The sequence below is a fragment of the Cajanus cajan genome, chromosome 10, assembly GCF_000230855.2.
Source record: "Cajanus cajan strain Asha chromosome 10, NIPB_CcT2T_4, whole genome shotgun sequence".
Taxonomy (NCBI): Eukaryota; Viridiplantae; Streptophyta; class Magnoliopsida; order Fabales; family Fabaceae; genus Cajanus; species Cajanus cajan.
This window is the reverse complement of record NC_138526.1, coordinates 38824107-38846864: the sequence shown is the minus strand read 5'-3', so window position 1 is coordinate 38846864 and position 22758 is coordinate 38824107. Positions and strand designations below refer to the sequence as shown.

The 22758-nt window shown below is 33.3% G+C and overlaps 2 protein-coding genes across 2 annotated transcripts; one reads left to right on the top strand and one right to left on the bottom strand.

The window, feature by feature from the left end:
• Positions 1-1288: 1288 nt before the first annotated feature.
• Positions 1289-2215, bottom strand: LOC109788850 (putative 2' cyclic ADP-D-ribose synthase BdTIR). Its single transcript, XM_020347687.1, has 2 exons — positions 1749-2215; positions 1289-1397 (listed from the first exon to the last, which is right to left on the bottom strand). Exons 1-2 carry the CDS (start codon positions 2213-2215, stop codon positions 1289-1291), a joined length of 576 nt encoding a protein of 191 aa, XP_020203276.1.
• A 6825-nt stretch (positions 2216-9040) lies between these two features.
• Positions 9041-17018, top strand: CIP7 (COP1-interacting protein 7). Its single transcript, XM_020347686.3, has 9 exons — positions 9041-9534; positions 9650-9826; positions 10013-10140; positions 10854-10888; positions 11216-11268; positions 11376-11528; positions 12220-12449; positions 12862-14591; positions 15591-17018. The coding sequence occupies exons 1-9, from the start codon at positions 9476-9478 to the stop codon at positions 16518-16520; spliced, it is 3495 nt and encodes a 1164-aa protein (XP_020203275.1). The 5' UTR covers positions 9041-9475; the 3' UTR covers positions 16521-17018.
• The last annotated feature ends 5740 nt before the right edge of the window (positions 17019-22758 follow it).

Below are 22758 nucleotides of genomic sequence, written 5' to 3'. Positions count from 1 at the left end.
ATTAATTAATGAAAGGCAATTGGTTGTAGCTACTAGCTAGTCACTTAATACGGCTCGAAGTCAAAAAAGTTTAGTAAGATTATCTTAATACGTGCAAAGTGCTTATTATCTTCTTTGAATAGAAGAGCCAAAATTTTGTGAAATACTCGTTAAAAACATTTTAAGAAAGACACATAAATAATTGTAATCTTCTAGAGAGAGAATAGCGACAAGCACATTAATTACCACAAATGATATAGTTTGAAAGATGAGTTTGTATAAATATATTGTTATCATTCTGTATAGTGGAGATTATTTTGCACTCTTTTTCTTACCTTCTTTTCACTTCTTTTTTTTCTTCTCTTAATTAACTTACTCTTTTTTGCCCCACTAAATATTAGCTTAAATATTTTAAATTATTTTTGTAAAAATCAAAATAATTTAAAAAAAAACCACAAAATTTTATTTGCTGAAGTAGAGAAAGATTTTGTAGATTTTTTATTCAATTTATTTTTCAAAATTTACATATAAATATAAAAAAAATTAATTTATCATGATTCATAATATATAAAAATATCCTTAATAAATTCAAATGTTTCATTATATATATATATATTAAGAATTTTAAGAATATATATATATATATATATATATATATATATAAATAAAAAATCAATATAATCAAATTATTCTACAACACCAAATATTCACATTTTTTTTAAAACAAAAACAAACAGTTTCAAAATCCTTTAAAATTTTAGGGATAGCATAGAATTTTCTTCTCTTTTACATCACTTAAGGAGTTTTCACGTTAATTTTTTTTTTTTTTGTATTATCCTTTTTATTTTATTTTATTTTATTTTTATCTTTATTTATTACTGATTTGAAGATGCACTGATCTACTTTGGTTGTATTAACCTCATATATTACGTATAAAATAAATCCTCACACAATGATTCTCTTGGGTTTTCCAGCAAGCGAGATATATAGTACACCTTTTTCTTTACGTTTAATTAAAAAGAACACAACAGCGGCAATATAATTGTAACAATTGCAAAATCAGAAGCACTTTACATTACTTTTGCTATATCATACATGTTAGAAAAGAATCTGATGTTAACATTTATTATGGCGTAATTGAAATAAGAAATAAATCAATGAAACTAGAATAATTATCAGGTATAATTTTTGACCTTATTAATAAAGCAATCAAAGGATCGATCTAAAGCACATTAAACTGACAAGGAAGGATTATTTCCAGATCAGCGGTATATGGCTAGATCTCTTCAACATTTTTAAGTCATCAATTCTAAAGAGGAATTGGTAACTTCTTTTGCACCATCCTCTCTTCATTCTCAAGCTCTATCATGCTGCCAACGATGATGTCGGAAGAACTGTTCACAATTTCGGACAAGTTCCTGCATTTCACCACAAAGAAATTCAACATTAGAAATTTCTACTTCAATTAAAGAAAATATTTCCTTTGTACCTAAAATTCACTCATGCATGATCAAGACAGTCATATGAATACTTTTTGCTCATTGGAAAAACGAACAAGTGTCGATGAATATAAGAATGACACTCTTTGTAATTGGTTAATGACATATTTTTGTGAGCACGGTGTATGATTTAATGAGTTTTTTTTTTTCTCCTGATTTAGTTTTAGGACTCATTAAAAGTTATGATTTCCAACCAATAATAAAGAATGTGTTAGAAAATATGTTAGTGACATTTTTCAAAAGATATTATAAAGATGTAGAATTATATACCCTTTAGAGGAATTGAAGGTGAGTCCAACGGTGTACTTAACCTCCTCAAGAGCCCATCTGAAGCGACGAAACTCGTCTTCTGACCACTTAGGGTTGTTGACAACACGCAACTGAGAGGGCTTGACGTCGCAGAAGATGGGAATGACCTTCTTGTTGCACCCGAGAAGAAGTGCGAGCTCGTGGAGGCAAAAGTAGGATTCAGTGTAGCGTGGAGACAGAACCGCCACGCCAATCTTGCACTCCATAACAGCCCTGTTGATTTTCTCAAACAGTTTGTCCCCTGGCTTCATGTTCTTGTTGTCCAAGAAAGGGTTGAAACCGTGTCTCTTCAGATGGTCATAGAGCAACGTCGCCACCGTTTTCTTCGTGTCCATGCACCTGTGGTTCAGGAACACGTCACAAGGCTCCACCACTCGCCTTGCCAACATTTGTGTTCGCCTTTGCTGGCTGAAGAATCTCATTGCCATGTTACGTTGCATGCTGCTAGCTACCTGCTTAAGAATAAGAATTTGTTTATGATAAGATAAGATAGGGGCTAGCTAGCTAGAATAATATTGCTAGATGTGTATATTCTTGATATATGAGTAAGCTATGCTGGTTGTTTTGTTGTTTCTTTTGTGAGGTTTTGTATGGCTTGTGATGAAAATGAAATGGGTATCTATGTTGAATTGATGGGATGCCCTTTTATAGGGGTGTATCGTCATTTTTTTATATTTATAATAATAATTTACATGTTGTAGCTAGATTTCTCTTTCCTCTTTTTGGTCTTTGTTTGTTTAAATTCTTTGGGTGGGAAATTCAATTTAGCTTTAGCTTAGTATTTGACTGATAGAAAATTATTAAGTAGAATTGTCCTAATTAATTATTATATTATATGTATTTTTATTTTTTTTTTAATTTTAAACAAAGATTAATAACATTTGATTAGTTAATTAGTTAGAGATTATATGATTTAAGATCATCTAATAATTTTTTTCTGGGTCACATTTGATTTTTGAAAGAATGGAAAAATAGTTAAGTTATTGAGGTTCAAAAGTTTCTAATCGGCTGGTTATAATGGAGATTTTGACAACTGAGAGAAGCAGTAAATTAGACTCCTCTAGGTTCTATACTGAAGAGGAGTATACCCCTTCAAAGACGTTGGTCGTGGTCTTCCTGTTAATTTGTGTGTTTCACTCTCGTTCTCATCATGTGAACATGGAACATGATCCATATGAGACACGAATTAATCTTTTGAACGATAGAACAAGTACTTTCTCCGTATTATGGGTTGGACTATTGGAAAACAACAACAAACAAAATAGCATTTAAACAATGTACTGTGCCTTGTCCCCCATTAATTTTCTGTACACGTTCAAAGTAATTTCGTCTTGGCTGCGCCAAGAATGTTTTTTATTAATTTCATTTTCTTTCTTGCTTTTGACCAGCTTGTCTAGCTATTTGTGCATACAACATATTGAATGGCTTCTTGATTAGTCAACCATGTATTTGTGTCAATCGAGATGAAAGCAAACTCCAGGGTGCTTCTTCCTTTGACTGTTTGAATAGACAATTTCAAGTCTTAATAACTGATCGCAACTTTTCTTATACCTAGTTGATTAAAAAATTCTATATCAAAACCTACGAACAAACCAATATAATATACATTTTGAATTAACAAGAATTTTGGCATAATCGCTATTTTGAAAAGGTGTGTGTTCTATATATGATTTGGTAGGCAATTTCATATGAATTATAGAGCATGTCGCACACAGCATCAAACCAGCATCTTTTACTTGGATACTATGATTCCTTGGAAAAATCTGATTTCGTTAATTAAAGTACATTCATTAATTAGCATTTGTCTGGTTTCTACATAATTATGTTATTTAGACTTTGAGATTGTGAAACTTGCTAGCTAGACTGCATGCAGAATAGTTTTTTTTTTCCCCTGTAATGTTACCTTCGTACTTTCGTTGGTTTCCTAGAGCAATTTGGTACGCAAATCAATCTCAAATTCTCACTATAATTAAGTTAAATATTAGTTTTTTACCTGCATAATCTGGAATTATAGAATTTATTTTGTAATCAAAGTAAATATAGTTAGTCATGTGTCAGACCATCATCTAATTAAGTGTCACAGTAGAGAAATTAAGGTACATTTTGATTTCTATAACTAATATTTGGCCAAGTTGGGATAATAAAAGTTCGAATTAATTACTTGTATCGCATAACTAACTAATTGCTATTTAATTGTCTAGATATATTAAAGTTTGTTACTAATTCAGGTTTTCTGGATGCATCCTTAATTATTCAATATTCAGTATTATATAGACACACACATTCACGGAAAATGTAAGATGGAATTATAAAAAGATCACGAGAAAGAAAGGTGAGGTTCAACTTTTTTTCGGTGAATTAGTGAGCTTCAACTTGATCATCTGAAAGGGATTTCTTTATATTGCGTAGCCCAGAGGGTTTCTATGTAAGTATTGTTCCACCGCTAGCAAAAGAAAAAAAAAAAAAACTTCAAATTTGGCAGAATTTAATTCGATTCAAGAGTCAATGTTAAATAAAATAAACTAATATAGTAATATTAAAATATGTAAAGAAATAATTCTAGTGTACTTATATTACAAATATAACCTACACCACCTTATTATTCCTGTTCTCATGTCCCTCCCCTTAAACAACTAGACCACCTTATTATGAATATTGGGTCTAACTCAGTGATTGAGCAAGATGTTTGTGGTACTGAATTTGATTCCATGAATAAAAAATATATATATATATATATTTTTCTTTCTTATTAATTATATACTTTTAGTTCAACAAGCACGCATGCCAACAACACAAGGGTTATTATATTTTAGTACACTTTTCTTTCTTATAACCAAATTTGAATTGCCACTCGCTCGATATTTAATTTAGTTGTAAAATATTAAAATTTCTATTCTTTGCATTTATGCTATTTATTAAAGGATGATATCACTTTTTGTATTTGATGTCCACTTTTACTTGAACATATTTGTTCTTATTTTTATTTTGTAATTTTTTTAACTATTCATAAGTAATTGTTTAATTCAATAACTCTCCAATATTGCTCAAACCCTTCGATTATTATTTTTTAATAAAATACACAAAGACAAAAAAAAATGTTAATACTGATAAAATAAATATAAAAATAATATTACACATATAATAAAAATTATATAATATCACTTTTGTGTCTATAATAAATGAAGTGATAGAAAGATAAATACAAAACTAATATTATGTAAGTTATTATATAATTATTGTCATACTTGTAATATTACTCAACCTCAATCTTCATATATCAATTAAGATGATTTTTCTGGGAAAAAAAACTTTTTTTTTTGGCAGATGTGTGTTGTCAGCTATTAATTGGAATTTATTGGAGCTAGCGTGAGGCCAGTTAGTTCTTGTGCCCCGACTATTTCATAGCAAGTTTCCTCCTAATTTGGACTTAATGTGATTGCATTTATATTTTACAATGAATGAGACCTATGTTCATGTCCTTGCATTTTGGAATTCAAAATGGAATTCTGTGTTTATTGAACAATGTTTTATAGTCAACACAAATGCACTCTGGGTGATCCCTCGACCCTCATGGTGATTTTTTTTCTTTCTTATTAGTTCAATTTAATTCTCTTTCTTTGTCTCTTTGATAAAGTGGAAATAATCACGAATGCCGGGTACAATCATGGCTTTTTTTATTTATTTATTAACTTTACTCTCTAGTTGGTAAAGGTTTTGGTTATATGCATTCTGTAACGTTTTTAATTATATTATATAGAAAGGATTTAGGTATTAAGGTAAATTCTATTACCTTGATGTGTGCCAATGCTTTGGTTAGTTTTGGGAAACAAAATACATTTACATTTTCTAAAACAATAAAATAATAATACTCAATATTTTTTGTCTTTTTTACATCTCTAGATCCATATAATTAATTACATAAAAATCAAGGAAGACCCATGTTATTTTGAAAGATACGTGATATTATTATGTTGTTAAATAAATTGGGAGAGGTTTGTGTATAGGACAAAAAGAACAAAAAAAAGGTGGAATATCAAGTGAAATTCGGTTAAACCATGAGTGTAATTACTTTATCCTTGATTTTATAGTGAAATTGTTTGGCAAAAATTAGTTAATAAAATAGTTGTAAGCTAAAAACTATTAAATTAGTTTTATTGAATTAAAATTATTTATAAAACTAAGCCTTGAACTTATTAATAAATGTAAAATAACATAAAATGACATTTGTATATTTTTAAGTAAATTTTATTTTTTTTAGACAAAAATATTTTTTTTAGGTAATTACAGTTTTAAAATTTTAATTTTTAACTTTTTTTTTCATTTTTTAAACATCAAATATTTTATTAAAGTTAAAATGAATATAGTGTAAATATTGAGGTTAAAATATATGTAAAAAAGTTATAAATTACCAGTATAGTTTTTACTTTAAGTAATATTTTTTAAAATATAATAAAGCAATGGAATATAAATCTTTTTATTAAAATAGTTATAAGGTCAAACATAATAAGTATACATTATTTGAAATAAATGGTTAAGCAAGCCCAATTTATATCTATATAATAAAGTGGTTTTATTAATTATGCATAAATAACTAAATCTTGTTTATATCTTTTCAATTTCCACCTTTTCCCTCTCAAGTTGTTTAAGTAATTAAAAAGCTGGAATATGACTTATTGCTGAAGTGACACATGACCCATACTTTGGGTTTGGGTACTTTTATTTTATTTTATTTAAGAAACAGATTCATGAATCATGACATACAGAATCATATTCAGGGTCCTCCTAGACTGATAGTAACGGGAAATGTTATGTAATATATATATACACTTAAATACTATACATATATAGAAGCATACTGCAAAGATTATGGGGACATAGTAGCAGGTGTGGTGAGAGGGTTTGGCCACTTTGCTTGTATTGTGATGTTGGTTAAAACTTTCTGTCAGGTGCCAATGGGAAACAAATAAAAAATAGCTTGCATGGACCCAATCATATGCCAAGTCATACTGTGTGTTTGGCCATCTTCATCATGGACACCATGTCACAATGTACACAGCTAACATGTGGTAAATCATTATTATTAATAATATTTATTTGCAGACCAAGCAGCATATTCTGTTTTTTTTTTCTTCTTTTCTTTCTATTCATTAATTTTTACATACAGATCAGTATATATGAAAATTAAGATATCAAAGAAGTGTAGCTCATTTAGCTAAACAAGGTATTGTAAATCATGTTTCAATGATAAAAAATAAAAATGCAAACTCAAATATCGACCCTAGGCAAATGGGCTTCATTGACACGTTGATTTTGGGTGTTATTTAAAATTTCATTTAGTGGGTCTAACTAACAATTGAAGTGAATAAGTTGAGAATTTAAAATGCATAATTAATTGGCCCCATATGCAGGTGATTTTCTACACTTTATCTTAAATAGTTGCTTTAGATTTAATGACAAGGAAACAAACATACTCTGAAACAGGGCCTGTCAACGGCTGCCATGCTCACAAGAGGAAAAAACAACGATTCACCCAATTTCATTGATGAAGAAGAGGTTGAACTAGAGATCTTCATTTTTTTGAAGCAGAAAACTAAACAAAGCTAAAGGATAATGATCTTTAAAGTTGTGCCCATATAAAGAATAAGAAATGTTCAATGCCTATGGAAGTTTACAAGATTCCAAAATATTTTACATTTTGTGTGTGTGCAGACTACTAAAGTTTGAAGCTTTCATCAACTAATTCATTAAGAAATTGAGAATTCATCTTAAAAGACTATGTGATTGATTGATTGTACCATCTACTAGTAGCAATGGTGGTAGCAAAATTGGATGATTCCTTTTAACCCCTTACAATAAAATACATGAAGTTGGAAAAATGTTCATTCAAGAATTGATAGAGCTAATAGCAATAACAAAACAAGGGAAAGTCCAAAAACAAGACATTATCAATCAAATAACAATTATTATGGCCTACTTACATGTTAACACATGGTGAAGCAATCCGATAAGCGTTTAATTTGTGTGATGGAAAACTACATATGAACCGACATTAGGCTGAAAAGTCATGGATAATTAGCAAGGCTATGATTGCAAATTTGTTTACCTTTTCTCTTATAATCAACTATCCAACCACCATTACATAGCCCCACGAGTGCCAACGTCCTTGTCCTTAACTACAAAATTGGTACATTTCCATACATTCCCTAAAATCATTTCAAAAATTTAGTCCTAGAGTGACTTTGCAATTTGATGCTTTGAAAGATAGAAACGTAAAAAATTGTTCCTATCTATAACAGTGGTTTTTTGTTTTTTGATCCATCATAACAGTGGTTCTTTTCTGTTGAAAGAAAAATATAAATCTGTTAAAGAAAAAGTTTAGTGGTGAATTTTTCTTTCTCAAACAGTTTGTTGATTGTCTTTTTGAAACCTTTTCCTCTACTCTCACTCCTCTCTAATGGCAAGCATGGATAACAATAAAAAAAAAAAAGCATTTTTTATTTAACTAAAAACAGATTACTAAAAATAAAAATCACATTGTTTTCTTTCCATTTTTCTTCAATTCAAATCTAATTTTTTTTGTCTCTTCGTATTTTTCTTCCTTGAAATCAAACAAAGCCCAGAGGATCAATGAAACAAAAGAAAGGAAATGGAGTATATTTTTTTGGAATCAGACAATTCTTTATTTTTCATTAGTAAAAAAAAAAAAACTACTATCCTCATTTGGAAAGTCCTTTTCGAAAAGTGCAAGAACACAACATTCTTTCCCATAACTTGTTTTATCATCACAAGTGGTGAGCTTTGTTTATCTTTACTCCTATCTGTCGGTTTCCTTTGTTTTGGAGATGTACATTTGTTTGTACCAAAAACACAATCATAGACAGCTAGATCGTTCCAATTTATTGATTCCAATCATAATGCCAAACAACAGATAGCTACCCTTTATCTCTCAACTTATATTTCTTCAATTTTTAATGTAATTTTGGATCAGTTTATTCGGTATAGCTAGCTTATACATATTCAAACATATAGGCAATAGTAAAGTAGTTTGGTTTGAAGATGATCCTACCACTTAAAAAGTGTGTAGACTCGAATTTTATTAGTACATAACTAATTATAATAAGATATACTAATAAACACTAGACAGATGAGTTTCACGGGTGTTTGATGCCAAGAGGGTACCTTTTTATTTATTAGTATTATTTTTGTGGTTGGCACTTGGCAGTGACCAGATTGAAGAAATAACAACAATTGTAATTATTCTTTGCTGTTCACTCACTCACTCAATGAATGACACCGACAAGCTAAAGCAACACAACAAGGTCACAGAGAGAGAGAGAGAGAGAGACCTCAACAAGCTCTCTTGGATGCCAAGTTAACAGAGAAAACAAAATGGACCTCTTAACCACCCTCGACTCTATCATATCTTCTTTCAAGTTTCATCATCACCATTGCAAGTTCTAAGACTTGGAACAAACACTCTCCACATTCTCTTTCTAAGAAACAACGTGCGAGTGTGTGTTTATACACGACAGCATCAGCATGTTATGTTGGTCCCACGTTCCAAACTCATTCTTCTCACTCACCCCATGTGCCAATGCCAACCTCTTTCTTTTGCATTAGGATCTGAAGCTTTGAACGTTGAAATTTGAACCTCACTCTCTTTTGGACCATCTTGCATTGCTCCGGCTATGGACCCTAACACTTGTCTTGATCATGCCCTCTTTCAGCTCACTCCAACCAGAACCAGGTTCTAATGCTTCACTATTCACAACATGAAAATTCTAGCACAAAATTAAAAGAAGAAAATTTTGACTTTGTTTGTTTCTTGGTTTTTTTTTTTTTTTTTTTTTTTTATGTTGAAGGTGTGACCTTGTTGTTGTTGGTGGAGGTGTGAGTGAAAGACTGGCTTCTGGGCTGTTAGAACCATTTCTTTCTCACCTTAAGAGTGCCAAGGATCAGATTTCCAAAGGTGGCTATTCCATTACTCTGCGTGCACTTGGTGGACATGCCCCCTGGTTCACCAAAGCCACCCTCCAAAGGTTTTTCTTTTTTTTTTTTTATTTGCAACAATTTTGGTGGTTTGATGAATTGGATTAGAATGTTCTGAATGAAGAAAAGTGTGGATTTTGGATCAGACCAAGGAATAAGGATTAGCCTCCTTTTATTACTTGTGTGTAGATTAGTAAGACCGAAGTTGTTTGTCTGTTTTTGTTCATTTTCTATAGGTTTGTTAGATTTATTAGCACTCCAGAAGTTCTAGAGAGGTTTGTCACAATAGAAAAGGAGATTGTGCAGATTGAAGGGTCGATTCAGTCAAGTGAGAGGAGCAATTTGGTGGCAGAAGCAGCAGAAGGTATGGATGCGAAATCTTAATCACGTTATTGACTCATTGTTGTGTTGATTTGATATCCCACAACATCCTACTTCTCGATTATTTTCTTTTCATTCTTCTACCCAAATACAACTATTCAATTATAAATGTTAATAGATATATGATTTTAGAGTTATGAATAGTGTGTGACAGTAAACTGAGATGTTATATATGGCCTTATCTATGGCTAATTTGATTGAAAGGAAACCAAATTACTTGAATCAGTTGAATGTTGGTATAATTTTAAATATTTTGTAAAATTCTATTTTATGGTCTTTTATTTTTTTTTTTGTGCGTGGATAAGTGGCCTAACTAAAATGGTGGCATGTCACTATGTCAGATGCTAACTAGTAACTATGCTATGGTTATCCCAAAATGTTCCTTGGGAGGGTAAATTAGTCCACAATCTTCTGTTACAAGACTGCATATGAACCCATCGGCATTATCCTTACCCATTTTTCTGAAGCCAACAATTAGTTGTCATATCTTTTTTCGCCTTTCTACTAGTTTATCTCCCGTTACCATTTTAAATAAGATCTGGGAAAAGAGAAAAGGTGAAAGCAGGTTACGTTGGCTGGAAATTTGCAGTGTTTCTTATATTGTAATAATGAAAGTAAATAAAATTAAAAAAAAAATACTTGAAACTTCAACTTCATATTTTGAGCTGGGATTAACAGGAAACATGTCATTTGCAGATGGGCGTGTTAGAAGGTCAACAACTTCCTCTAAGGTATGTAAATGTGACTCTTGCTAATGTTTTCCTTTGTTTTAAAACTTGTTTGGATAAACTTCACCAAAAGCACTTATAGTAGAGAAAAGTAGGATAGAAAATGTAAATGAGTTTCTCTATAAATTAAAACTAACTTATATATAAGTTAAAAATAAGATTTTTGATAAGGTAATGGGAGAGAGCTTCTACAGAATAGCATATACAAAGCTAATTTTATCTTATGAAAAAATCCATTTCATTTTTATTTCTTAGAAGTGTTTATGGAAAAATTTACCAAAACAGAACTTTAGTAAGATATTGAAACTCTTATCACCTGATGTGTTTTAGCTTAAAGATGAACCAGCCGGAAGCAATCAAGATGGATATGAAGAAAACTCCAGGTATTGAATTTTCGGTGTCTTCCTTAGGTTGTCTTGTATAACATCTTATTCTTTAGGAAGTACCTATATAACTTGCAATGATTTATCATCAATTTTTGAATGAACAGGGTTCGCCTTCAACGTGTTCTAGATAATCGTAAAGCTATGCTTTGCAAAGAACAAGCAATGGCCTATGCCCGTGCTTTAGTTGCAGGATTTTACCCAGAATCTGTGGATGATCTTATATGTTTTGCTGATGCATTTGGAGCTTCACGTTTAAGGTCAGAAAGCATACCACAAAATGACATTGATCAATCAGAACAGTTCACTTTAAATGGAAAAATAATATTAATGATAAATAAAACCTTTACCTCACTTGAATGGTAGTTCATTTATGCTTATATTTATGTTTGGGTATAGTGATTCACATCTTATTAACTCTTCATTACTTGCTTTTCATTTTAATCTCATGTTTTGTCACCGACATATTTTTAATATTTAGACAGTGTTCCTTTTGAGATATGACATGAATATTGAATATTGACATGAATGACGCCTACCTCAAGCAAATACATATTGCTTCCATGTTTGGCTGAAAGTCTTTTTAAATGATTAATGGTAAAAAAAATTAAATAAAAATCCATAGTGACTTGCTTCTCTAATACACCAAAAGTTATGAGAAGGGAAATTCTGTTAGTTTCCATTAACTGGTTGGACTTTAGAAGTCCTTAATAAGGACTAGTTAAACTATAGATGCACCATGCACTCATCAGCCGGACAAACAGTATTCTTTTGATATTTGAATTTGGCTCAATATCTCGGTCTCTCTCAACTTTATTTGATTCATGTTAATTTTGTCCTTCAACATAATTGCTGAGTGGACTCATTGAATACAATAGGATTATGGTATGAAAGATTAGCTCCATTAAACATTTTATGTTTTGCTATTTAATATAATTTTGTCTCATGTAGGGAAGCATGCATAAATTTCTTAGAGCTGTGCAAACAAAAGAATGAAGACAAGCTCTGGATAGATGAGATAGCAGCCATGCAGGTGGCTGCACAGCCCGAATTGCCATATTTGAGGACATCTGGAATCATACTTGCTGGTGAAGATGATACAAGCAGTAAACTAAATGGCATAGTTGATGCCTCAATTTCTGAGTCAACTCCAAGTCATGCAAGTTTGGACATAGGCCAAGGTATCCTCCTTTACTGCTAAATGGATTCAGTATCTCAGTCTTTGCCCCTTCCCAAGTACAAAGGTTACAAAAAATGAACTTAACATATATGTTCTTTTTTAAACCATTTGCCTTTAGCAATAGTGATCTTTGATGGAAATATAATATTGTGCTAGTGTCACCACTGTTAGTCTATTTTCTTCATTAAACAAAAATATTTAGTCCTTTTGAGAAAATTCAGAATTAATACATGAATTCCCTGTCAGTTGGGAGATTGTGGTTGCCTTATGCTTGATTATACTTGTATAAATTCCTACTTGGAATTTCCAGCGTATGTGGGATAATTTTTTTGAAACAAAGTCTATTGAACAACTTAAATCTTGTACAGGTAGATCTAGATGTTTTTTTATTTATTGATTTTGAAAATTTGCAGATTATGGCTTGCCAACATCAGGTCAAACACCATCAACAGATGGAAGAGCTCAAATACCAATGTCCTGGCCAAACCATCTCCCTCAGTACATTCACAACTTTCAGGGTCATGCATTTCAACAAATGCCCCCATACCAAGGGTACCTCTATCCTGGGATGCAGGTTCCCTCTTCATATTATCCGGGGAATATGCAATGGCCTCCAAATGTGGAAGACTCTCATATTGTTCATGACCAAGAGAAGGATTATCATAAATCATCATACAAGAAGAAGAAGAAGAAGAAACATTCTCAAGTCCTGGAGCAGTCCGAAGAAGATAGCTCAACAGCATCCTCCAACTCTAGTTATGAGAGTGATTCAGATGACCATTCAAGGCAAGGTAAAAAGCACTCTTCCACAGAACATATGCACAAAAAGAAGCATGGAAAGAAGTCCTCAAGGAAAGTAGTTATACGCAATATTAACTATATAACCTCTAATGGAGATGGTGAAAAGGGTAGTGTCACAGAGGGGAGTTTGTCTAATGAGGAAGAATTTATCAAGGGAGATTCCCTGAAACAACAGGTAGAGGAAGCAGTAGGATCACTGGAGAGAAGACACAAGTCAAGTTCCCATCACCATAAGAAACACAATAGTGCAAAGCACCCTAGCATGCTAAATGGATCAAATGATGCTGATTCCAATGTTGTAAAAGGCAATAACAACTGGGATGCTTTTCAGAATCTTCTTTTGAGAGATGATGATTCTACTCTTGATACAGAAAAGGAGCCTGTGAAGTTTCAGGAGGATTATATTGTAAATCAGAATTTTGAGGATGGAAGGTCAAATGCATTTAACCACAAAGCAGACGTTAGTAAAACTCGAGTAGTTTCAAATGATTCCTTTGTTGTGGCAGAGAGGGGATTCAGCAGTGAGGGTCAAAATCGCATTGATAACTTTAAGGAAGGAATGGATGCACCTTCATTTGTGAATAAAAGTAATGGTACAAATGAGGAGATGTTGTTTTCTCGCAGAATTGATGAATCTGCTAGCTATTCTATGTCCACTCTATCTGTGAATGGCCCAAAATCTTCCCTCACTAAATGCCAGAAAGAAGAGGATTGGTTCACTATCAATCAATCTGATAAACCAGGAAATGAGGATCAAAACCGAGATTTCAGCATGTTTAATGGCATTTCTGTTTCATCATCAGCTACTGATTCTTTACATGTAGAGAAAAACAAGAAAGACATTATGACTGATGACTCTTTCATGATTCAAGCTCGACCATCTGAAGATCAATTTAATTCTCAGTCGGCAGTTGATCTAGGCTTGGTTTCAGACATTGTTGGGGCTACTGAATTCATGAACAGAACACAAGAAGGTTCACACAATAAGACTGAAACCATAAATTCTCATGAGCCAGATGATCTCTTCATGGTTCTTGACCGTGATTCAGCTGCACAGCAAAGTTCGGCACCGTGGAGCATTGAAATGGATTATGAGAATAACATTTCTACAAATGAAGCTAATAAAAAGCTTTCTGAAGTTGAAACAGACAAAAACCAACCATCTAAGCATGAGGGTCCTGATACAAAAACAACTAGAGTGCAAAATGGGAAAGTTTCAAGTAAAGAGGCAAAGTCTAAGGCTCTAAATGCATCTCTTGGGAAAAGCAAACCCGATGTCACTTCAAGAAGCAAAGCATCCCCTGGAAGCAGAACTAGAGTTGTAAAGAGCAAATCTGAGAAGGTAAACTAACAATTGTCTTGGCTCTACCAAGTTCCTTGAAAGGTTAAGTAAAAGAAAGAGGAAAGTATTAAATATTAGTATATCACTTCTCTTTCGGGATGCTTAATTGCTTTTATTGGATCCAGAACCAACCAAAAGGTTGTTCAGTTTGGCATATTAAAGGGTATCAAAATTCTTGCTTAGAAACAGTTTACAAAGTGGACTTAAAAGTTAAAACTTTACTCTAAGCAGTTTGAGCAGATCCTGTTTAAAGTGTTAATATTTTTTCAATTGTTAAGTCGATTTACTAAATGAGCTGAAAAAACTATACTATACTCAATTAAGGGGGTCATGAACTGAAAATTAGAAGCAAGGTCGTTTAATTATATAATGAACATTACCTATTTCTATGAACCCTTGATTTTCATAGTTTGGTTTGATCACTTTAATGTTATGATAGGATGTGGAAAGTCTAGATTGTTTTGGAATTTTCACCTTAAGTAACTTCCTTTGTGCTCCCCCTACCCCCTCTCTCCCGTATTCATAAATCAAACTGCAAGTGATCTTAATAATTCTGAATGTGTTGGATGTTTTCAATTGTTTTAAAATTTCATTGAATTTGAATTTGTGCCCCCACTTCTTGTATGTCACATGCATTGTTAAATCCAACTACAAGTAATTTTAACAATTCTAACCATGCTGTGAGTTAACAATTGTTTTGAAATTTAATTGAATTAAACTGCTGTCTATTTATTTTCACAAAGTAGAAATTTCTTGTTCATTTCTTTGCTTATATGGTTCATAGAAAACAACACTTTCAGTCAGCTTCCCCAAATAGACATGGAAAGTTCTTTGATTATACAACTAAGACAAAAGTAGCACTTTCTATTGTTCCAATACATATGTGACTTTTACTTTTCCTAATATTTTCTACAGTTGTAACATCATAAGTCATTGGAGCACCAAAGTCTTTTACTGATCTTTTATTTTTTCACCTTTATTGCCCTCTTTTATTTATAGGAAGAGGAAACTAGAAAGAGAAAAGAAGACTTGATGATTCAGCGGCAGAAAAGAATTGCGGAAAGAAGTGCCTCTAAGAAAACTGGAATAGAAACTAGGACATCCTTGACTTCTACAAAGAAAGAAAATCCTAAGATACATCCATCCAATGAGGAGACTAAGAAATTGAACAAACCTGTCCTCAGGAATTCCACCATTAAACGCCTTGCAACTACCCGAGTGAGTCAGCAGAAAGTTTCACCAAATCAAGCAAAACCAGTTCCAACTAAGAAACCGTCCTTGAAGGCAAATGGTGTACCATTGCAGAAAAAGACTACTGGCACCGAAAAGAAGAAGCAGGGACCAAAAGAGGTCAAATCTTCAAGTCACAAAGAAGACGTGAAGAAAACAAATGGGAAAGTTCTTGATGGCACAAATGGCCTGGCTAAAAATGTAATGGAAGTCTCAGCAGCATTGCCAATGAACTCTGGTGTCATGCAATCTGTTGAACCAAAAAACAGTAATCTTGGTTTGACAAACAATGGAGAAAGAGAGCAAGTGCATGGTAATGTTGATCCACCTTTGCCAAATCATGATCACTTGTTGAGAGGAAATCAGTCAAAAGGTGAAGAAGCACCAAACAAGTTATCTTCACTTCCTGGTGATAACAAACCTCAACATATAACTGATGTGATCACAAGTCCTACAACTGCATTACCTAGCAAACCCCTAACAGTTTCTGCTGTGAATTCAAAGGTTAATCAAGAAATAGATGAAAGTGATGCTATCTTGCTTAAAGTCACTGAGAAACAAATCACTACTACCCCTCCACCCAGTAACCAAGTGATGCCAGAACCAGTCCACTCTAGGAAGAAATGGAACAGTGATGAAGACTCTTCAAAAGCGGCAAAAGGATTTCGTAAGCTTCTATTCTTTGGAAGAAAAGGCTGAAACACTTCAACATATAACTGATTTGGTTTTGTGCAAATTGGTTCATAATAATCTTCTGAAGTGTTCAAATTAGCAATCAGTTCTGTTTATCCATGCTTATGGTTTTTCAATATTTCAAGAAGAATTTACTTTGTTCATTCTTTAGCTCAACAGAAAGTGTTTGGCACATTGAATTATTTGTTGTTTTGAGCGCGCTATGGCAATCATGTGGAAGATTGTAGATAGTTTCCAGCTTGCCACACGTAATAAGAAGTCCATGGGATTGAGAATTGTTGTCATATGAGAGATCAATGATGTAAATTATCTGAATGTGGTGTATACTGAGGAAGGATTTGACGGGTAATAAACTTTCCATGTTAAAACTCTATGAGGCTTATCTTGTTTGATGTCAAAACATGTTTCCTTGTATTGCAAATCATGAAAGTTGTGATGTTTGGTTGTGTATTTCTTCCATATTATTACATGTTGATATTCTTTTGCAGTTATCTTGTTTGTGAATTTACTTGTGTTGATTTTGTCCCTTAATTGGAGGCATCCAATTAATGTTAAATTGCCTTAATATAGTTCTGAAGTGATGAGAAATAGCTGTGACATGCAAAGGGATGGAAAATCAATGTCCACAACAATACAAAGACATATATCCAATTGTACTCTTCTATCTATGTTCGTCTGGTAGTCATTTACTAACCAACTTCATTAAGACGAAGGCTCGACCTTATCAAAGATCCTAACATGTTATGCTTTTGGGGGAAGAAAAGGAATAAAACCAAAATTGAAGCTTTGATATATTATATTATATTATTTGTCTTATAGTCTAAATTAAAATTTTTAATTCTTTATTTTTTAAAATATTTATTTTGATCTTTTTAATTTAGATCGATTTAATCTTTCTAAAAAGTTATATTTTCTTTTAATATTGAGACACTTTCTGTTTTGACTAATACTTTTGAATACAAGTTATGTTTGAAATAGAAAGGGTCGTAAGGATAGTAAAAATGAGTTCAACGAATAATTAAAAATTTTAAAAATATAATTTTAAATTAATTTTTAGTTGTAAGATAGATTTTTTATATAATTTTTACTATATTTATAATCTTTTTAGTTTAAATATTAATTAGATTTCATAATTTTAATGTAAATGAATTTAGTGGGACAAATTTCATGTCTTAAATTAGTTAAAAATTATTTAAAATCATGTCACAAAGTTAGAACTAAGGGTAACAAAAAAATCACACTCACAGATATAACAACCTAATAAATTACTATACTTAATATAGTTTAGCAACAATAGTGAAGAAGTAGAAACATCAAATACCTACCTAGGTTATAACGTAACAAGTAGGTAAATTTCATGCACGCAATTATATATGAAGGAAATAAAATCATAATTGTTCATGTACATATATAATACATACAAAAGAAATAATCACTGTATACAAAATAAACTTAATCACTGGTCAAGTGTCTATACAAGACCTAACTACACCAAAGTAGGAAATAACAAAAAATTGAGCCGTCTCCAATGTGGTTCACCACCAATAGCACAACTCAACCCTCTAGTTTTGTTTTACTCTCATACTAAGTATAATCATCGCAATCCCAAGCATAAGGAAAAAAAAAGTAAGCTTGTGAACAGAAGCAACATATAATCACAACATTAATAAATACTTAACGACTTATAACTCAACGTGTCAATTTTCAACTTAAAGACAACATCATTCAACCGTGTCTTATATCTCATTACACAACATCAATAATCATAAAAAAAAACATCTTTAAACAACATATACAACATGGTCAACTTAACAACTTCTTCATATTCATCGTACAACATTACATATAACTTTATACATTACACAACTTATACATTTTAACCTTTTCAGCATGAACAACAGCTTAGAGCAACACAATCACTTGTACAATGTAATACCCATTTTATTATTAATTATCAATGGCATTTTCGTAAATTTTCAAAGGTATAGGGGTATTTTTGTAATTTTATTATTGGATGGCATTTTAGTAATTATCGGTGGCATTTTCGTAATTTTTATTAAAATATTTGGGGTATTTTCGGATTTTGGAACGGGCTGTTCCAAAAGCGGAACGGGCCGTTCCAAAAGAGAAAAACACGTGTACTGGGTTTGTGCAGTACAGGTCCGGAACGGGCCGTTCTCCAAAGGAGAACGGGCCGTTCTGCTTGGAGAACGGGGCGTTCCCCTTGCAGAACGGGCCGTTCTGCTTGGAGAACAGGGCGTTCTCCTTGCAGAACGGGCCGTTCCGAAAGGAGAACGGGCCGTTCTGCTGGGTTTCGAAACGGGCCGTTCCGGGGCCGTTCCAGTTGAAAAATTTACGTTGTTCTGAAGGATTCAGAACGGGCGTTCCGTTTCCGGAACGGGCCGTTCTGGTTAGGTGGCGAAAATTTGCTATAAATAGGGGCCTTGGGGTGTTGGAAATGTATGCCTTGAGAGAGAGAATTTCTAGAGAGAGAAAGAAGAGAGAGAAAGGGAGAAAGAGAGAGGAAAGAGGAGAGGAAGAAAGAAGAATCCAGTAGAGGAGATTCTGCCCGAGTTTCGGTTCCTGTTTAAGGAGAGAGGTGGAGGTTCTGCCCGAGTTTCAGTTCAGGTTCATATAAGTAAGGGTGGCATTTATAAAATTAATCTAGTATGCTAAGTAAGGGTGGCATTTATAAAATTAATCTAGTATGCTAAGTAAGGGTAGTGCTTATAAAATTAATCTAGTGCGTATGACCATGATAGGAATAGTATAATTTTAATATGCTATTTTGTTTGTATGAAGGTTGTTATTTATTCAAGTTGATGGTTGTTTTGGATAATTATATTATTATTATATTGATAATTTGGTATGGTTATGGTTATGTTTAATTATGGAATATGCTGTGTATGTGGTTTGGAAAAGTAAATAGGACTTAAAGGAGTAAGGTTATGGTATGGATTAGATCTCTTGGTGAGATCAGGATATAATCTTTGGAAAAGTATGAAATTGGGAATCCCATGGTGAGGATTCCAATGTGGAACTTTTCCAAAGGTTATATGATAAACCACTTCAGATGTTAGGTGGATTCTGAAGTACTCCTTTAAGTATTCTATTTGCTACCGGTATGGGGGCCAGGCCGAGTCATACCGATGGATGAAGTGGCTATGATCACCAGGGTTACGTGACGACGTAATCCAGCTGTATATTATCCATGAGAGGTCAGGTGTGATTCCTGGGTTGCTGATATGTTTCAGCGTGCGTGTCAACACTTGGTGGATGGTGTTGAGGCCAACATTGTGAGTATATGTTGGTGTGAGATCATGGAATAATTATACAGTGGTGTGACTTTGTTTCCGGATGTGGAATATGTATACAAATGGTGTGGATTGTATGCATTGGATTCTAGATTTGATTTATATTTGGCATGGAAATAACTATTTATAAGGTTTATTTCCTTGGTGCGGATATATATTATGGATAAATATCTGTTTAATGATATTTCATTTTATTGTACTATGGTTGGTTTTATATGTGCTAACCCTTGCATGTTTTCCTTGTGGTTTGGACTGTGATGATCTCACTTTGTGGGGGAGCAGATCAGGTGTGAGGCTTGGGATAGCAAGAAGTCTTTTGATAGCTACTTTGAGTAGTAGCAAGGTTTAGAGCTTGACCAGCACCTAGGGTGTCTTTATTATATTATCTTTTGGATTACTGTATAACTTTAATAAGAATTATGACTCTGCCGTAGCAGATTATATTATATATTTTGGAAACAATTTATATGTTATTGTATAATTACACTCTAGCGTAGCTGGCTTTTGCTCTATTTTCTTTATTTTATATATTTTTATATTGATTGGTTATTGATGTGACGGCCTAGGGCGGGTCGTTACAATTTTGGTATCAGAGCTGGTCGAGTCTCTTTAGGGTTGTGGGAAATGGTCTTGTTGCATTTCCGTTGTGTGGAAATGAAAGGAACTTCATGAGTAACTCATGAGTTTCTTAATCTTGATTAGGAATTTCTTATGAGTTTCGTGTAAACTCATAAAGTTCTTTGACCTTTTTAAGATGGCTGGTAGGGGAAATCATTCTAATTCTTCTTCAAGCATGGATGGGCGGCAAATTGCTCAAGCTATGGAGTTAATTGCTGCTGCTATTGGACAACAGAATACCTTGTTGGCTCAGATGGAGACTAACCGGGCTGCAGCTGAAGCAGCTAGGACTGAAGTACCTGATGAATATAAGGGCTTGTCAGAATTTAGAAAAGGGAATCCTCCTCAATTTACAGGTGTTAATGGACCTGAAGTTGCTGACCAGTGGATTGAAGAAATGGAGAAAATCTTCATGGTGATGCAATGCCCCGAGGAGAGGAAGCTAAATTATGCTGTTTATATGTTGGTGGGTGAGGCTAGCTTCTGGTGGAAGGGTGCTCAAGCTATGATGGAGGCTAGAGGTGAAGCGGTAAATTGGGATAACTTTAAAAAGGTGTTTCTGGAGAAATATTTTCCAGATAGTGCCAGATATGCTAAGGAAGCTAAATTTTTGAGATTGCATCAAGGAAATATGTCAGTACAAGAGTATGTGGTCAAGTTTGAACACTTGGCTAGGTATTATTCTCAAGCTATCACTGAAGCCTGGAGATGCAGGAAGTTTAGTGAGGGTTTAAGATTTGAGCTGAAAAAGACTATTGTTCCTATGGAAATTATGGAGTTCCCAGTTCTAATTGAAAAGGCAAAAACAGTTGAGAGATTTGAAGGAGGAAATAGAGTGGCAAAGGGTCCAGAGGGATCATCTGGATTTGGTAGGGGGAAACATCCTCAAAAGAGACCATCTCAGTTTCAAATTGGAAATGCTAATAAGAAATCGATGGGGACTACTACCACAAGAGATGTTCAGAGTATTAGATGTTATAGATGTGGAGGCCCACATATGATAAGGGATTGTCCTACAAAGAACTATACGTGTTTTAAATGTGGCAAGGTGGGTCACATGGCTAAAGATTGCAATGTCAAAAATATTCCAGCTAGAGAGAACCAGAAAGTGGATCGGCCTACTGCAGCAGGTCGTGTCTTTGCTTTAACAGGTGCTGAAGCTGAGACGACATCTGAGCTGGTAAAAGGAAAGGGCAAAGCTGATGGTAATGATATTTCTATTTTATTTGATTCTGGTGCTTCACATTCTTTTATTTCTTATGAATGTGTGAGAAGGTTAAATTTGGTTGTGAGTTCCTTGTGTGTGGATCTAGTTGTTTCTACCCCAGCTTCAGGGTCTGTTTTGACTTCTGAGGTTTGTTTGAGATGTCCAGTGGAGGTGGAAGGGCGTTGTTATAAAGTGAATTTGTTTTGTTTACCTCTATCCGATTTGGATGTGATTTTAGGGATGGATTGGCTTTCTGCCAATAGGATTTTGATAGATTGTTCAGAGAAGAAATTAATCTTTCCTACTGATGAACAGGAGAGATTTATTTCTAATAGACAGGTGGATGGGTTGTTGAAAAATGGAGCTCTTGGGTTTATGATCTTATCTTTTATTAGTATAGAGAATGAAAAGTTGTTGAATAGTATTGATGTTGTTAGAGAATTTCCAGAGGTTTTTCCGGATGATGTTCCGGGATTACCACCAAAGCGAGAGTTAGAGTTTAGTATTGATCTTATACCAGGGGCGGGACCAGTGTCCATTTCTCCTTATAGAATGGCACCAGCGGAGTTGTTTGAATTGAAAAAGCAGGTTGAGGAGCTTTTGGAGAAGCAGATGATCAGACCTAGTGTATCTCCGTGGGGAGCACCAGTGTTATTGGTAAAGAAGAAGGATGGTGGTGTGAGGTTATGTGTGGATTACAGGCAGTTAAATAAATTGACAATCAAGAATAAGTATCCTTTGCCAAGGATAGATGATTTGATGGACCAATTGAGGGGAGCTTCTGTTTTCTCCAAGATTGATTTGAGATCTGGGTATCACCAGATTCGAGTAAAGGAAGAGGACATACCAAAGACTGCTTTCAGGACTCGATATGGTCATTATGAGTATGTTGTCATGCCTTTTGGAGTGACGAATGCTCCAGCTATTTTCATGGATTATATGAACAGGATTTTCAGACCCTTTCTGGATAAGTTTGTGGTGGTGTTCATTGATGATATTCTGGTTTATTCTAAATCTATGGAAGAACATAGAGAACATCTGAGAATAGTTTTGCAGGTATTGAAGGAGAAACAATTATTTGCAAAGTTGTCAAAATGTGAGTTTT

Coding starts and splice junctions, on each gene's coding strand:
- CIP7 (XM_020347686.3), top strand. CDS start 9,476: ATGGACCCTAACACTTGTCTTGATCATGCCCTCTTTCAGCTCACTCCA. Junction 12,450..12,861: donor AAGTTTGGACATAGGCCAAG/GTATCCTCCTTT, acceptor GAAAATTTGCAG/ATTATGGCTTGCCAACATCA. Junction 14,592..15,590: donor TAAAGAGCAAATCTGAGAAG/GTAAACTAACAA, acceptor TTTTATTTATAG/GAAGAGGAAACTAGAAAGAG.
- LOC109788850 (XM_020347687.1), bottom strand. CDS start 2,215: ATGGCAATGAGATTCTTCAGCCAGCAAAGGCGAACACAAATGTTGGCA. Junction 1,398..1,748: donor ACCTTCAATTCCTCTAAAGG/GTATATAATTCT, acceptor GGTGAAATGCAG/GAACTTGTCCGAAATTGTGA.